At 39.1% G+C, this 16,340-nt stretch overlaps 1 protein-coding gene across 1 annotated transcript; it reads left to right on the top strand.

The window, feature by feature from the left end:
- Nucleotides 1-3,226: 3,226 nt before the first annotated feature.
- On the top strand, nucleotides 3,227-14,216 carry il11b (interleukin 11b). Its single transcript, XM_047604395.1, has 5 exons — nucleotides 3,227-3,390; nucleotides 11,775-11,938; nucleotides 12,136-12,231; nucleotides 12,321-12,488; nucleotides 13,354-14,216. Exons 1-5 carry the CDS (start codon nucleotides 3,384-3,386, stop codon nucleotides 13,522-13,524), a joined length of 606 nt encoding a protein of 201 aa, XP_047460351.1. The 5' UTR covers nucleotides 3,227-3,383; the 3' UTR covers nucleotides 13,525-14,216.
- The last annotated feature ends 2,124 nt before the right edge of the window (nucleotides 14,217-16,340 follow it).

Below are 16,340 nucleotides of genomic sequence, written 5' to 3' on the forward strand. Positions count from 1 at the left end.
GGCTGCAGTGCGGGTGTGGTGAAACAGGAAAGTGGAGCCATCAAAGTGATGGAATCTTCAAAACGTGGAAGAAATATTTTGAGCATTCCTGCTACGCATCGGGAAGACAGTTAACGTAATTATAAAAGAGGCGCAACCTAAACCCCACAGACCACCTATGAATGGAATTCAGTGTCAAAAAAGAAAACGTAAAGGCTCGTGTACGTCATTACTCCAGTGGGAAGGAAGTGAAAGTGTTTCTGGCAGAAACATTGAGGAATCTTTCACCACAGTTGGATGTGGTGGATTCCGTATGTGGATGTTGTGAAACGTTGTGCACCAACACAGTAAAGACCCCGAGTAAAGGAACAAGGACTTGGACAGGGAAGCAGGGATGTAAAGATTAAATAAAAAACTTAACAAAAGCAAAAGTACCTGTATTTATCAATGAACACTGGGAGGCTAGGAAGAGTTGCCATTAGCTGGGAGGATAGGGAGAGCTTCTATTAACTGGAAGGCTAGGAAGAGTTACCGTTAGCTGGGAGGCTAGGGAGAGCTGCAGTTATCTTGGAGCTACTAAAAGCTACCGTTAGCTGGAAGGCTATGAAGCTAGGAAGACCTGCTATTAGCTGGGAGACTAGGTAGTTAGGAAGAGCTTCTGTTATTTGGGCGGCTAGGAGGAACTACAGTTATCTTGGGGCTAGGAAGAGCTACGATTAGCTGCAAGGCTAGGAAGAGTTACTGTTAGCTGGGATGTTACGAAGAGCTACCATTGGCTGGGAGACTAGGAAGAGCTACAGTCATCTTGGGGCTCGGAAGGGCTACTGTTATCTGGGAGGCTAGGAAGCCAAGAAGAGCTACAGTTAGCTGGGAGGCCAGGAAGAGTTACAGTTAACTGGGAGGCTAGCAAGCTAAGAAGAGCTGCTATTATCTGGAAGATTAGGAAACAAGGAAGAGCTTCTGTTAGCTGAGAGGCTAGGAAGAGCTACCGTTGGCTGAGAGGCCAGGAAAAGCTACTGTTAGCTTGGGGCTAGGAAGAGCTACTATTAGTTGGGAGGCTAGGAAGAGGTACCATTAGCTGGGAGGCTAGGAAGAGGTGCCGTTAGCTGGGAGGCTAGGAAGAGCTACTGTTAGCTGGGAGGCTAGGGAGAGCTAATATTAGGTGGAAAGCTAGGACGAGCTTTAGCTGGGAAGCTAGGAAGCTAGGATTCGCTGCTATTAGCTGAGAGGCTGAGAAGAGCTACTGATGCTAACCATCAGCTTGGTGCGTTGTTGCCTGTTTAATACAGATCATCTTTCATCTAGAGTTGAGGTGTTTAGAACGTTTAGCTCAGACTGAGACACATGTCTGTCTCTTTAGACTTTTAAATGCTACATCAGCGCACAGCTAATAGAGAAAATTCACAGAGGAGACTAAACTCGTTCCTCACGTTGTTTACCGGCCAAAACAATGGGTATGGCATCAATTTCCTGAGAAATAAATGTGTTTGATTTTCTGTCTTTCAGTGGAACGGAAACACCGCAGACAGGAACTTATTAAATAACGGCAAAAGAAAAAGTCACAGATCTTCAAAATCCTAGAAATTCCACAGAAGCAAATGTTTAGAAATGTGTCAGAAACAGAAGTGAAACTGTTTTATCATTCAGTTTCCTGTAGAATTATTAATGAAAGATTTTATATGTGATGCTCAACCACAAACTAAGCAGAGAAGAAGTAGTATTTGGGTTTCATCTTCTTTCCACTTTCTAAATGATTTCGTAGTTTTGTTTTTTGAATAAATGTCTTCTTGATATATATATATATATAGAGAGATATAGATATATATATATATAAGAGTGAACATTGCTTGTATTTCCATCAATGTCTTCGTAGGTCATCGTCGAATTACAGTTAGTTTCTACCGTTAGCTGGGAAGCTAGGAAAAGCTTCTGTTAGCTAGAAGGTTAGAAAGAGCTACTGTCAGCTCGGGACTAGGAAGAGCTACCATTAGCTGGGAGGCTAGGAAGTGCTACTATTAGCTGGGAGTCTAAAAAGAGCTACCATTAGCTAGGGGACTAGGAAGCTAGGAGAAGCTGCTATTAGGTGTTTCTCCATCAATGTCTTCGTAGGTCATCGTCGAATTACAGTTGGTTTCTACCGTTAGCTGGGAAGCTAGGAAAAGCTTCTGTTAGCTGGAAGGTTAGAAAGAGCTCCTGTCAGCTCAGGACTAGCTGGGAGGCTAAGAAGAGCTACCACTACCTGGGAAGCTAGGAAGAGCTACCATTAGCTGGGAGGTAAGGAAGAGCTACTATTAGCTGGGAGGCTACGAAGAGGTACCATTACTTGGGAGGTTACGAAGCTAGGAAGAGCTTCTCTTAGCTGGGAGGCTAGGAAGAGCTACTGTTAACTCGGGACTACGAAGGGCAACTATTACCTGGGAGGCTAGGAAGCGCTAACATTAGTTGGGAGGCTAGGAAGAGCTATAGTTAGCTCAGGGCTAGGAAGACCTTCTGTTACCTGGCTGGCTGAGAAGAGCTACTGTTGGCTGGGAGACTAGAAAGCTAGGAAGAGCTACTGTTAGGTAGGAGCTTAGGAAAAGCTACCATTGACTGGGAGGCTAGGAAGAGCGTCTGTTAGTTGGGGGGTTAGGAAGAGCTATCATTAGTTGGGAGGACAGAAAGAACTAGCATTACCTGGGAGGCTAGGCTAGGAAGGGATATTGTTGGCTGGGAGACTAGGAAGCTAGGAAGAGCTGCTATTAGCAGCGGTGCTAAGAATAGCTGCTGTTAGCTGGGAGGCTAGAGAGAGCTAATATTAGAGAAATTAAACCAAGAAGAAGAAGAAGAGGAATTTGTGTTTGATCTAAACATCAACAGTTTTCTTCTTCTTTCCACTTTGTAAATAGTTGAGTTTTCCCATTGTTTAAATTTCTGCCACATTGTCTTAGTTTTGGTTTTGAATAAAAGTCTTCTTGATTTAATTTAATTTTAAATACAAAAAAAAGAAGAAGAGCATGAGGTAAAGGCTGATTCTTGAAAGGAAGGAAGGAAGGGAGATAGGGACAGAGGAAAAGTTTTATTATTATTTAAATTTATTTATAATTAACTTTCATTCAGCCACCTCAACAAACAAAGAAGGCAGCAGTTTGAGAAGAGAGTTGGATGGATGGCTGGATGGGGTGGAGGGGTGGAGGGGTGGAGGGGTGGAGGGGTGGGGTGGAGGGGGGGGGCTGGCCCCGCGTGGGCGTTGATGCTTCAATGGCGACGATGGCTGCTGCTGCTGATGACTCAGGTGATGTGTCATACTCCAGTGCTTTAAAAGGGAACTTTTACATTTTGGCCACACAAACACAATCACACACACGTACAGTACACACACTCTGGACTCAGAGGGTTTGTTTACTACAGAAGAAGGAAGAAGAAAAATGAAACGTAAGTCGTGAGTTTCTGCTTCTTTTTACACTTGAGTTTGTGTATTTGTGTGTAGAGGAGGGGAGGAAGATGGGGAAGAAGGAGGAGAGGAGGGGAGGGGGGCTTTTAATACACGTGGGTTTTTAGTTTTACTTTTTTGGTAAAAAGAGAAAGTTTGAGAGTGAGAATGAATGAATACACGAATGAATGTGTGAATGTGGCTGGAACAGAGAGCAGGATGCAGTTTAAATGTGTTTTCACCGGTTTGAATTTCATGAATGACCTGCTGTTTGGTTTCAGGTTGGGCTCTGATTGGTTGGCATAACGTGTGCGTGTCTTTCTGTGTGTGTGTGTGTGTGTGTTTTTTTTTATATGTGTGTGTGTGTGGTGCATTAGGGGTTTCCCCATGTGGTCCATGGATGGTAGTAGCGTATTTTAATAGACACTGAGTCGTACCTAAAAACTTTAAAGGGCTGCATTTTAAAATTGTAGTAGATTTGCTGAGAGTGGAAACTTATTTTGTAGGAAAGAAAAAAGTCACTTTAGCAGCATTTTTTCTTTTATTTTTTTAAATATATATGTATTTAAACCAGTTTCAGAGTGTTTTAAACATAAGGAGCATGTTTCTCTAAAGGGCCACAACAGAGAAAATTAAAAGTCCCTTGAAGTAGCACTTTAATGTATCCACTCATAACTGTATCGTTAAAGTAAAACCTAAATGTCTTCTTATTTATTTAATTAACGGTATTTACAGACTTTTAATCAGAGCATTTTCCTTCTTCCCGTCGGTCCAGTATCAGGTTATTTCTTTGTCCCTTTATCTCGTTAAAAGCAGGCCAGTCGTAAATTCTTGTAGTAAACTACACCTCGACTTCCTTGTTCCAACCGCCAACGATAAAACCGTGTGCCACACTCTGAGATTTAATAGTGAAAGTGAACCTGTGCAGCTACAGCGAACAGAGTCCTAAAATCTGAAATCCTGCTCTTTTTTTTAAGGTGTGTTTAATGACATCTAGGACACCTGGAATTTATTTTACTGGCACTTAATGCAACTCAGTCAGAGCAGTTTGATTCATTTTCTCAGTGTCTTCTTATCAAGTCATCATTTATGATGAAATAATGTAGAAAGACACAGTAACTCTTAACAGAAGCAGGGAATATGTCAACAAGTGTTTTTGTCTGATAGCAGTGAGGCGAACAGACAGACGATGATGTCATCATTGCACATCACTGTGAACGCTTATTGTAATGTAATCTGCACACTCACTGTTTGAGGCCAGATCAGCAATGAGCCAATGGGGCAGCGGTGAGTCAACACTAGTCTGGGGGCCCTGGTGGTCAAATGTGGTACTGCAACTCAAATATGTCTCAGTTTGAAATGACTATGCTCCATCTAAGGTTTAATATTTGTAAGTTTTTTTAGGCTTAAAACCTAAGTTAATCTGTTGTATTGACTTCTTGTTGAGGTTTGTCTTTGAGATCAATGTTCATTTAACTCGTGTTTTTACATTTTGAGTTTTGAGGAGGACGAGGTGGAGGAAGGGTGTTGTGATTTGAATAGTGGGAAATCTAGAGGTTGCTTCCATTTTCTAATTTTTTTAATTAGAACTATTACTATGAAATGGCGATACCTTCGAAACAAGGCTCTACAAAAGACGATTAAACCAGAAGCATAATAGTTGGGTGGATTTTTAAAAAAGTCGTTTCTCTACCAGGAATGATCCCAAATTTCAAAGTGGCCGTTTTTGATGGATCAAATTTTTTATTTCCCCCTCCTCTCTATGTGGCATAAATGAACTAAACGTTAAATCTCTGCTAAAATGTGAGTTGAATCTAAGATTTTCACATGAACTTTAAAATTTTCCATTAGTCATCAAGTTCACCTAGCGAGGAACTGTGGGTTCATTAGACAAGATGAGATCAATTAATGAATGAGTCGTTTTCACTCATCAAGTTGAAACAACAAATTATAATCAGTCATAAGTTTTTGACTTGAGTTTAGTCTAATTTTTAAGGCGGCAGGTAAAAGTTTTGAAATGTTTTTCAGCGAACATGTGCTAGATGCAGCAGCAACTAAGTGGTTAATTCCAGAGCGCTCCTTCCTGGAGTTATATATCACACCGTCTCCTCTGAGGGTGACGCAACATTAGGAAACAAGACACTGCAGCAGCATGTCACACTGGAGACAGTTTACCCACAGTTTATAAAGCCTGACCTCAATAAACAGTCAGATGTGATATTATATTTTCAGATTTTCTTCTTTTTTCTTCCAAGGAACCAGAGGTTTCAGGAAGATCCTCCTGAAACTTGTTCAGACTTGGAAGTTTTTAATCCAAGTGAAAAATATTTGATCTTTGTTAATTTATTCCTTTCAAAGTTGAGCAGTCTGACAACTTCAGAAACTAAACGATTAGAGGCTGTGGTTAGAGGCTGAAGTTAACATCAGCTCAGAGGAAATGCATGCACACCAACCTAAGATACTTAAACAGCAAAGATCTGCGGGGCCGAATCGTTTGGTGACTCTTAAAGACTTTTGTTGAGAGTTAAAGGAACTACAAACAAACCATAACTTTATTCCAAACCCAAATTTAACACAATAACTTGATGCATTTAAATATAAAACATAGTTCCTGCAGATTTAAGTTCATCTTTACTGCCTTAAGAAGAAATAAATAAATAAATAAATAATGAGAGAAACAAGGAATTTCAAAGTAAAAGTTTGCATCCTTGTGTTACCGGACTCATATTTTTATAGGAAATGAGTTTGACTACGCTAGGCTAGCTGTATGACTGTAATATAATCTAAATGCAAAGCAAACACAATAGCAGCACCTTCAAACATGCCAATATTTACTCGCTTTTAGCTCTATTTTTGGTCTCCACCACCTAATAAGAGGAAACATCTGTTTCTCCGTTAAACGCTTCATGATCCACAGAGTGTATCAGCTGTTTTGTGGTTGAGCAGCATGTGTATAGTCGGTTTATTGCTGTTAACAGGTTCCTTCTGCTGCAAAACTGTTACACGAAGAGATGTTAAAATGTTGGTAAAAGTTGAAGGAGGTGTCACTTTGAGTGGGTTCGTGTCTGGGAGCAAAATTTAACATTTTACACAGTAGTCTGATGCATTTTAACATAAAAGTATTGCTTCTTGCCTTTAAATGACTGAAATTTTACAGTGAAAATTGTTAGATAGCAAAAAAATATGTCTGCGCAGTTGAATTTGTGCAGTTTAATGTTGAGCTTTAGGCCAAAAATTATGTGGACACATAAATTATTTCACTTTATATTACAATTTAAGTCATCAAAATGTAACCAAAATGTAAATGAAACGATGAAATCCCAGCGTCCTCAAACGTGTACCTGTGAATTTGTTAAATTTTCATGTCATATCAAACTAGAAAAGTTAATTACCAAGAATAAACAAGTGTATTGACCCTTCGCTGCCAACAACAGGTCTAAAGGAAGCAGAATAAGCTGCAACAAAGCTAAAACGTAATGTCCCCGTGTGAGGACGCAGGGTCTCAGGAGGTTAATAGAATGCAGTATTCAAAAAGTAGTGAACAAATAGTAATATAGCTTCAAATAGTAAATGGGGGTTTGAGGAGAATCCCAAAAAAACTCCAGAAAAAGAACAGAGACACAAAGTTCTACAGAAAGACATATGTAGAGGAGCATCCTGAGTTAATATAACGTTAAAATTAAAGAAGAAACAAGGCGTTTGTAAAAGTTTGCGTTCGAACGTTTGAAAGTTAACAGAGCACCTGCGCAGAAGTTCACTGCGAGTTCTCGAGAGTGGGAAATAAGGCGCTCACTGTGTTAGGAGGAGGAACGAAAACACAGGAAACTCTGGTGTTTGTTTGTCTGACTCAGCGAAAGAAAAAAGGGGCCACGAACTCAAACGGAAACCATGAAAGTGCGTGATTATGTGTTGATGCTTTCGTGCGCGAGTGAATGAGCGCTGACGAAACCGGAGGCGATCAAAGGCCGTCCACGCGCTCGCGCTGCTTCTTAAGCAACTTTGTTCTGCGCTGTAAGTGCTGTCACAGCTGTTTACTCTGCCAGATACATGAGTGTACATGAGCCACGCTGCTGCAGCCGCTGGATGTTGTCTTGAGTTTTTTTTTTTTTTGCTGATTCCCTCTTGGGTAATTTTCCAGTAGAAAGAAAATGGAACTAATCCAGATTTCCAGTTTGTGTCCTGAGTTGAAAACAATCACAGCCTGTTATTTTATGTAAAGGATTTATCACTGGCTGGTTTTAGAAGCTTCAATAGAAATAATTCTGTGCAGTTTATTTATTATCAGACACAAGTTTCACTTTGAGTATCGTTATGAACCATCGATACGATACTCCGATACCGGATCGTTATGCTCTAAAATTGATTCTCAGATCAAAATATTGATACTTTCAATACTTCCATCATTGGAGGTAATGTAGAAACACAGTGGAAAGTAACTGAACTGTTGAGCTGTGGCAACACAACTTGTGAAACACCTCAGGTTAAACCACAACACAGGATATGATGATTTATGATGAGGAGGACAGAAGTGTAGAGAACAGGGTCACAACTAAGATGTTTTAAATTTTCTTAATAGTTAGTTAATAGTTAAAATAAACAAATAAATAACGCTAATTTGAAATACACTACTTTTTTTTTAGGTGTATCAGATACATTAGGGTGTATCTACACAAAGTATCGGATCGGTATCGGCGATACCAGCCTGAATTTTACTCACTATCGGATCGGAAAATAAATCGGCGATATCGACCCTTCACCTCAGCTGCGCTCATCAAAACTGTCTGTCCCGGAAACGCTGTCAAACAGACCAGACGGTCCTGATCCTTTAAGTCTGGAAGCCGGAGTCTGACTCACTCTGAGAAATATATGCTGAATAGTTTTATGCTCATCTCTATGAGGGGGGTTATTTTTTATTTTTATTCTGGGTCCTGTAAGGAGATCCAGACGTGACTTTAGAGAGGAGGGGGAGGGAAGGAGGAATGATCGTTTTGCAGCTGTTTCTGTTTCCTTGTCTGTTGAATGCTGCTGGGAAAGGCTGCAGCTGCCACATGAAGCTGAACAGGAACAAACAAGCAAAGAAAATAAAGATTGAGAGGGGAAAGCCCTAAAGAGGGAGAGTCTGTCTGACGTCACTCGGGAGCGTTAGTGGGCCTCCGGTGGCTGGGGACGTCAGTGATCCCACAAAACAGGAGATGAAGCACTAGAAAAACTTTCTGGACACAAAGGAAACATGAGAGCGAGGGGGAAGAACAACAAACTTCACACCTACAAGTGATGCTCATTGTCGTGAATGACTTCATTAAATTTCCATGACACTGTTTTCACAAGGGTGGCAAGATAAAACCTCCTCAGTTTTGGGGCTGATTAGAAACAATGAACCGCCCAGAAACACTTGAAAGTCCATTGTGAGACCAGGGGGAAGTGACACCAGCCATTGAAATGACAAGTTCCCATACATGAGGAAAAGATATTAGATATTATTAAAGGTGCGTAAACCCATTGTGACCAGTTTTGAAGGTCAGCGCAGCGTCTCTGGTCGCCTCCATCTTGGAAAGTGGCAGATATTATGCACAACCTTTAGCCTTGATGTGATGGAAACAGATAAAATATTTACAGTAAATTCACACAAATGGAAGAATTAGCAATAGAGATCGACTCGCGTTTGGAGGAAGCATCTTTTTTTAAATTATTTCCTCCACAATGTTCCAGCATGTTGCACATAGTTTTGCACATGTATTAAATAAAAACATGCATATTTGGACCCCTGTAATATATATTTAGAAATGGCACCAGGCCGAGTTTAATATAGAACGTTTAGACGCTAAAACGTCAGATTCAGATTCAGCTTTATTTGTCACGTGAAATGAAACATAGAAGTAATTATCATAACTTCTTCACGCATAAAACTAAAAGTAATGACATTCCTGTATCGTCTGATGAAGCTTTCCTTATTCCAGTCTGGAAACACAGCAGCTGGTTCCGATATCAGAAACCTGACACTTAGAAATCTCAGTGGCAAACTAAGTCAAGGCTGAATCTTCACTTACAGCAACAAATTATTGATTAAAAGTCACATGTAGTAGTCAAATAATAAACATAATTTAAAGGCAGAATGACTGTAAATATCAGTCTAAAGAGGGAACTTTATTATAAATGTGTATAAACTGGTTTCAGACTTAAAATGAATGTGAGTTAATGGGAGTTTTTCCAGAAATAGTGTCTCTAGTGTAAACTCTGAGCTCTGCCTTTTCTCATTCCTGACCCCTGACCTCCATTAAAACCTTCAAAGTGCACCGCCATTAGTGTGTGAAAGGCAGTAAAAGTGCTTAAAGTGCCCCGGCAGGCATGACAAAGTGCATGTTTTTGCCTCTGAAGAGCGTAGCCTGAGGCGTCTGCCACGCCGCTGATGTCACCACAAAGAGATTAATCTGAGTCACGCTCCCCTTTCCTCCTACAACAGGAGGCCCGGAGTAGGCTGGGAAAAAAATAAAAACCCACAGCAGCATACCTTTCATTCCTCAGCCCTGATCTAACGCTAACGGACAGGCCACTTCTTTGTTGCTCGGGGATTTGGGATTTTTTCAGGTTGCATAAACCAGCAGCTAGATTTACGGACATGAACTAATCTTTATTTAAGTGTTAGAGTTTCCTTGAATAGACTCATCATTCTGTAAGGAAGCTTAAGACAAAACAAGGTAGAGAAGATTTGAGGGAAACGAGAGCTGATGATTCTTCTCCCTGCTGATTTAAACGTGCTTCACATACCAGTAAACAGTAAAGTGATGAAAGCTGAACTTGGAAGAATGTTTGCGGTCGCTGAACTCTACAAGTTCCCCCCCAGCTTTACAGCGCCAGCATCTCATTGTTTGGATTTCACAGCCCACGACGTCTGGTTTATTAACCTCGTTACAGCAGCAGGCGGCGGTTTTGTAGCTCTAAGTGGCCACACATGTAGCTCAGGAACTGGTAGAGACCAAAACTAGAGTTAGAAGAGTAAACTGGACCAGAGGTTAGTTCTAATAGTTCAACTTCAGAGCGTCTTTTTCATCAGGTTCAGACAAATACAATCAACAATGCGTCTCGTCTTCTCTCCAGCTCGTCAGTATCTGTGACAGTTTTGAAGCTCAGTGTAGAAACTCCGGCCGCCGCCATCTTGGCTCCAACTAATTAATATATGACCCTTCAGTGGACCCCTTTTTTTGGGACGCTTTAGTTCAACTAATCACGGCTTTGAATTGCAGGATGGATAAAAAACTGGCAGTAGAAACATCTTTTCAAACAATTCTATAGTTAGCAATGTTAGCATTTAAGCTAAGCTGTTTCATCTCTATGGAGATTAAAGGTGTTTTTGAATCAGATTCTGGTATAAAGTTAAACATTTTAACACGGACGTCAATGGGGAGTGACTCATGTTCGGAGCCAGCATCTAGTGGACGTTGGAGGAACTGCAAGTTTTGTAGGTTGCTGCTTGGTTTTAAGCACAACAGACACATTTTACCACTTTAAATCTGTCTGTATATGCATATTAAAATGCTTCTCCTCACATTTAAATTCAATCGCAAAAGAAATCTCAATCTCATCACTTGGGTGTAAAACTGAAAGTGGAGCAGATCCTTATCTGGAGTTGTCTTCTTTATACCTGAGACTTCTGCACAGTCTATAAAACCACAGTTAATCTCGTTGAGTAAGTTCAGTCAAACCTGGTGTTTGGATCATATGAGACTACTTGGTGTGTTGGGCTGCTTTGTGGTAACCGAGCTGACCTGTCAACCAAATGTTTACGTTTCCCAGAATCACAAGCAGCGACCCTGAAAAACGCGGCTGTGCATTTCCTCCTCTTCCACGCCCACGCTTGTTTAAACCCTCTTCAACGACCTATTTTGTGTCGCAGGCCTCCTGATCTTGCATCTGATTCACTGAATGACTGTTTATGTCTGGATTGCAGGATGTAACTTATCAGAGTCGGCCCGAGTGAAGATGCTGAAAAACGTGTGTACGGCAGCGTTATCTTCTTCCTGTGTGAGATGTTTTTAATGAATGATTGAACGCTCCTATGACGGGCGCCGGCTATTATCCGACAATTAGGCCAGATAAGTGGTTCGACGTTGTCGGGATTAAAGCTCGTGGCTCGTGCAGTTTTTGAGTTGGAGATGAAAGCCAGTTTCCAAGCAGCTTTGTGGTTTTTCTTTCTGATTCACTCACAGCAGCTCGAGGTCAGAGAGGGAGGGAGAATAAACCAAAGTTGTGTCCACTTCAACAACAGTAGCCACCTGTTTGTGTAGCTGTGTGCAGTTCGAGGCGCCTCATGTCACGCACCGGAGCTAATTCGCTTTAACTGCAAAGGCAAACACCTAAACTGTTGCTTCCTTTTTTTTTTTCTTTGCAGTATTCCATGACTCCGCCTCCTTTTTCCTCCACCTCCTGCTATTGGCTGGGCTCTTCGTCCGGTCCTCGTCCCGGCCCGTCAACACATCCCTCTGCAGCGTGTTTGCCTCTGTGATACCTCACCTGGAAAAGCTGTTGAACTCGTCCAAGAAACTCCACGACGTGGTGAGGCTTCAACTCGCACTTCACATATTTATTTTTTTACCTAATTACTAAACAATGCATGGACAGTTGATAATGAAACTAATGATTAATTGCAAAAGGCCTGAAAAAAAAATGTTTTATGTTTGACTTCAAATTTAAATGTCATTATATTTGTGTTTTGACCTTTGTCCTCTTTGTCCACTTTGTGTCTCCAACAGTCAGAAGAAGAGGTCGCAGTCCTTAGTACTATGGAACACAGACTGGACACCCTTCCTCAGATTGAACACACCGCCAGTCATTTCGGGTCAATGAAGGTAAATAACCCTGTGATCAAATAGTCATTAATACTTTATTAAATGATGTTTTATTTATAGTGGGTGACGGATGTGTAATGTCCCTGCAGGTCAACGAGTCTCTGTCTCAGCTCTATGTGGACACTCAGTCCTTCAAGCACCACGTCGACTGGTTGAAAACAGCAAAGCACAACCACAGTTTGCCCTCCCAGTCAGCAGAGGGCACCAGCACCCACCTCCTGCACATCTCCAACCTCATCAAAACTTCTCTGAAGCAGGTGAGAGATAAGAAATATTTTTATTTACATTTAAATATTCACAAATCAGGCTAAAGAAGTCGCATTTTAAAATTAAAAGGTGAACCAGAGACCTTTTACTTCTTCTACGAAATGTTATCGGAGCATCGAGAGGTCATAAAAAGACATGTTTTAAATTATCTTTAAATAATAAAAAAGCAATAGTAAAAAAATTGGAGAAAATTGAAAGGAAAAGCTGTAGTAACAATAATATTATTATTCAATATTTTATTATTATCAAGTATATTTGTACATGCCACTAATTTGCCTTGGTGCCTGTTGCATAAAACAATATATAAAAAAAGATAGAATATATACAAACAGTATATTCACTGTATATATAAAACAAGGACCAAGATAAAACAAACTAAAGCATGTGTTAGAACAGATCATTTAATTTATTTTATTCTTATAATTCAGCTTTTCATCATAAATACAAATAAAATACAAAAATATAAATAAATTAAAATAAATAAATAAATTTAAAAAACTGACACAAGGCCAGTTAGACTTGCAAGGTTTCTGGAAAAATAAGTTTTAAATTTTAAATTTGAATCATACAACGTGTTGTTCACTCCTGTAAATGCAATAGTCATAAGAGGTAAAAACAAACAAAAATAAATGTGTTTGCTGCAACCTGAAAAGCTGCAACCTGAAAAAGTGACAAAAGCTGTAGTTCCTCTTATTGCCACTAGATGCTGGCTCCAACAGTGAGTCAACTCCCATTGACTTCCATGTTTTTCTATTTATGACAACAATAGTACAATATTCTTTTTTATATAATTAATCTGTTAATATTGTATCATGTGTTTCTAAGTGGTCCTCTTGGTTCTGTCCCCGTCCTCAGGTCAGTGCCGAGGTCCCTGAGTTGGTGGCTCCTTCGCTCCCCGTCGTCCCCACGGCCTTCGACGTTCTCAGAATCTCCGTGGAACTCTCTGAACGCCTACGAGTCTTCGGAAACTGGTCCAAGAGGTTGTTAAAGAGCTTCCAGAGACAGTCGCGCTGCCCAAGACATTAAAACCTCCAGGACCACAACCAGCTGCTAACGAGTTCCTACGAAACCACTTGATTTGTTTGTTTTTTTTAGATTTCAAAGTAAGATCTTCTTGCCATTTCTAGAGATACTTGGTTGGTCTAGACCACAAAAAAACAAAAACAAAACATAAAACAAAGAATGTTACAGATTTTATTCTGTGAAACATTTCCATCATGGAACGTTTTCTTCCAGGGTTCAGTTGTGAATATCAACTTTACTCCCAAGTTCAGCCTGATATATAGCACATATTTTTCAGCAGGAGTGCTCTGTTTACACAATATTTCACATTAACACGTATTTATTAAATTAAAAGTTAAAAACCAGAATGTATGTTTGTGCCTCCTAAGGTGTGTTGATCTACGAGGTAAAAGACGAGAAAAACATTGTGGAACGATTCAGTTTTTTGTTAAATTTTATTTGTAATTATCGTTATTTTATTTTGTATTTAGTTTTCTATTTATGAGGTTTTTTATATTTATATGCACTTGTTTATTTTGAGATGCAGGCATCTGTTTTTTTTTATTTTCTATTTGTATCATGTAATATTTAATAATATTAATAATAACATTAATAATAATAATAATATTGAAGTGCTGTAATATGACTTTTTACTGTGCTATTTATACATTTTGTACGTTTTGTTTATGTTTGAAGTTATTAATAAAAATTTTTACACCAAACACTGGGTTTTTAGATTATTTCAGTGCTTTTTTTCTTTTTTTTAATGACATCTGACCAAGTACAAATACAAGCAAATTCCTTGGTGTGTTCTTATTAAAACCATGTGCGTGAAGTAGCTACTTATGTCGCAATTTAGCGAAAAATGAAGCTAACACATGTTTCCCCTTATGTAGTGATGAGCGGATTGATACTGAAATATTTATATCTACGATAGCAGGCCTTTATGCTGTAAAATTCATTCTCAAATCAAAACATCGATACTTTGGATACTTCAGTCATTCAAAAATACAGATACCTCAATATACTTCAGAGTTTGAAAATAAATCAGACTCAAGCTCCAATGTCGCAAGATTGCGCCGCCCTTTAACCCAGAGAAAATAGCATCCATTTGGCCAATGACAGGAAGTGGAGTCCATATTTATATACAGACTATGCTCACTCCCCATTGACCTCCATGTTTAAAACGCTACACAACAACAAATGTTTGTGTTCAGATATAACTGATGTTTTCAAGGCCAAAGCCTGTTTACAACTGGATTGAAACTAAATGCACTCGATTAAACTCAATTAATATTATGTTTTGCACTTTGACCTCCCAGTTTGCCTCAAGTGAGAGAGATATGAAAAAGGGAAAGGAATGAAATTTAGAAAGGCAGACTCGAGGAGGTTAAGAGAGTCATTAGCAGGTGGCAGAGAAAAGACTAGAAGAAGAAATAAAGAAGAAACAAACATTTTTTACAGCCTGGAATTAAAACAGTTTTGGTCTCTAGAGCTAATTTCTCTATATTTGTACAGAAAGATTTTTCTATAGAACTAATTATATTAAGGCTTAAAGTTAAATAATAATAAAGTTGCATGGCTGCCTCCTTTATGCTCCACATATTTAATGAACCTGGAGTTTGTTCCTGAACTGAGCTTCAAAACTGTTCTTCAGGAAACCCTGTTGTTATAGTGTTGGTCCATCTTTAGATTCACTGGACGTACGTGCCTCAACACTCATTCACTTCTTGGATCAGTTGTGAATGGGGAACTGCCGAGATACAGGAAATACGCAGGAAATCTGTGAGTGATGAAACAGAGGAATTGTTTATCGTTGTTTATAGATAACGACTGAAACATCCAACGTCTTATTGTCACATGCGTTTGCACATATGAGGAGTAGATAAAAAAAAGAGAGAGAGAAATGAATGCAGCCGAAGCAAATATGTCATATGTGCTGGATACTACATTACCCACAATGCACTCAATCACTCACAGTCATGATTTCATTTTCAAAACAGATTTCACACAGCTCCCTCTGGAGACACACAAGGTTTTATGCAACCTCTTCTGACATTCACCAGTTTGTATGTGACTGTTTATTAATTATAAATCTACTCTACTTCAGTATGAAGCCGTTCCTTTGAGATAGTGTTTGTTTGTTTATTTTATTAATGGCATATGTATTAAGCTGTGTTTATTCAGTTATTTATGTCATATATATTTACCTTTTTTATTTCATTATTTATGTCATATATATTTACGTATTTATTTATTTCATTATTTATGACATATATTAACGTATTTATTTATTTCATTATTTATGACATATATTAACGTATTTATTTATTTCATTATTTATGACATATATATTTTTTGTATTTATTTAATTGATCATTTATGACATATGCATTTACATATTTATTTATTTAATTATTTATGACATATATATTAACGTATTTATTTATTTAATTATTTATGGCAAATATATTTAGGTATTTACTTAAGAAGGACTAAAAACCTCTGTAGCTGAAATGCAAACACTGATAAAGGCTGAACGGGGACAAATGAGGAGAACATGCTGCAGGACTGACATGATGCAACTCAGTGTGTTGCCATGTGCATGTGTCCACAGACGGATGATGTCATACTCAGAGGTCAGGCTGCAGTTGTCATGTGTGGACTCTGGTATCTGTACTAGAGGAGATATGATGAAATGTTTAGAGAGAGGAAGGAGTTGTGATTTGTTGACAGATGTTTCCACAGCTGTATATATTTTTAGTTTTATTGTTTAAAATACATTTTAAATCCAGTAGAAGCAGTTCTTCTTCCTGCTGCCAGAGGACGCTGTTCACCGT

This window comes from Mugil cephalus, chromosome 14 (genome assembly GCF_022458985.1).
Source record: "Mugil cephalus isolate CIBA_MC_2020 chromosome 14, CIBA_Mcephalus_1.1, whole genome shotgun sequence".
NCBI classification, from domain to species: domain Eukaryota; kingdom Metazoa; phylum Chordata; class Actinopteri; order Mugiliformes; family Mugilidae; genus Mugil; species Mugil cephalus.

What these genes read in the sequence shown, in the direction of transcription:
- il11b (XM_047604395.1), top strand. An exon ending in CCAAGAAACTCCACGACGTG is followed by an intron (nt 11,939 to 12,135) that starts GTGAGGCTTCAA and finishes TGTCTCCAACAG; the next exon opens with TCAGAAGAAGAGGTCGCAGT. An exon ending in TCAAAACTTCTCTGAAGCAG is followed by an intron (nt 12,489 to 13,353) that starts GTGAGAGATAAG and finishes CCCCGTCCTCAG; the next exon opens with GTCAGTGCCGAGGTCCCTGA.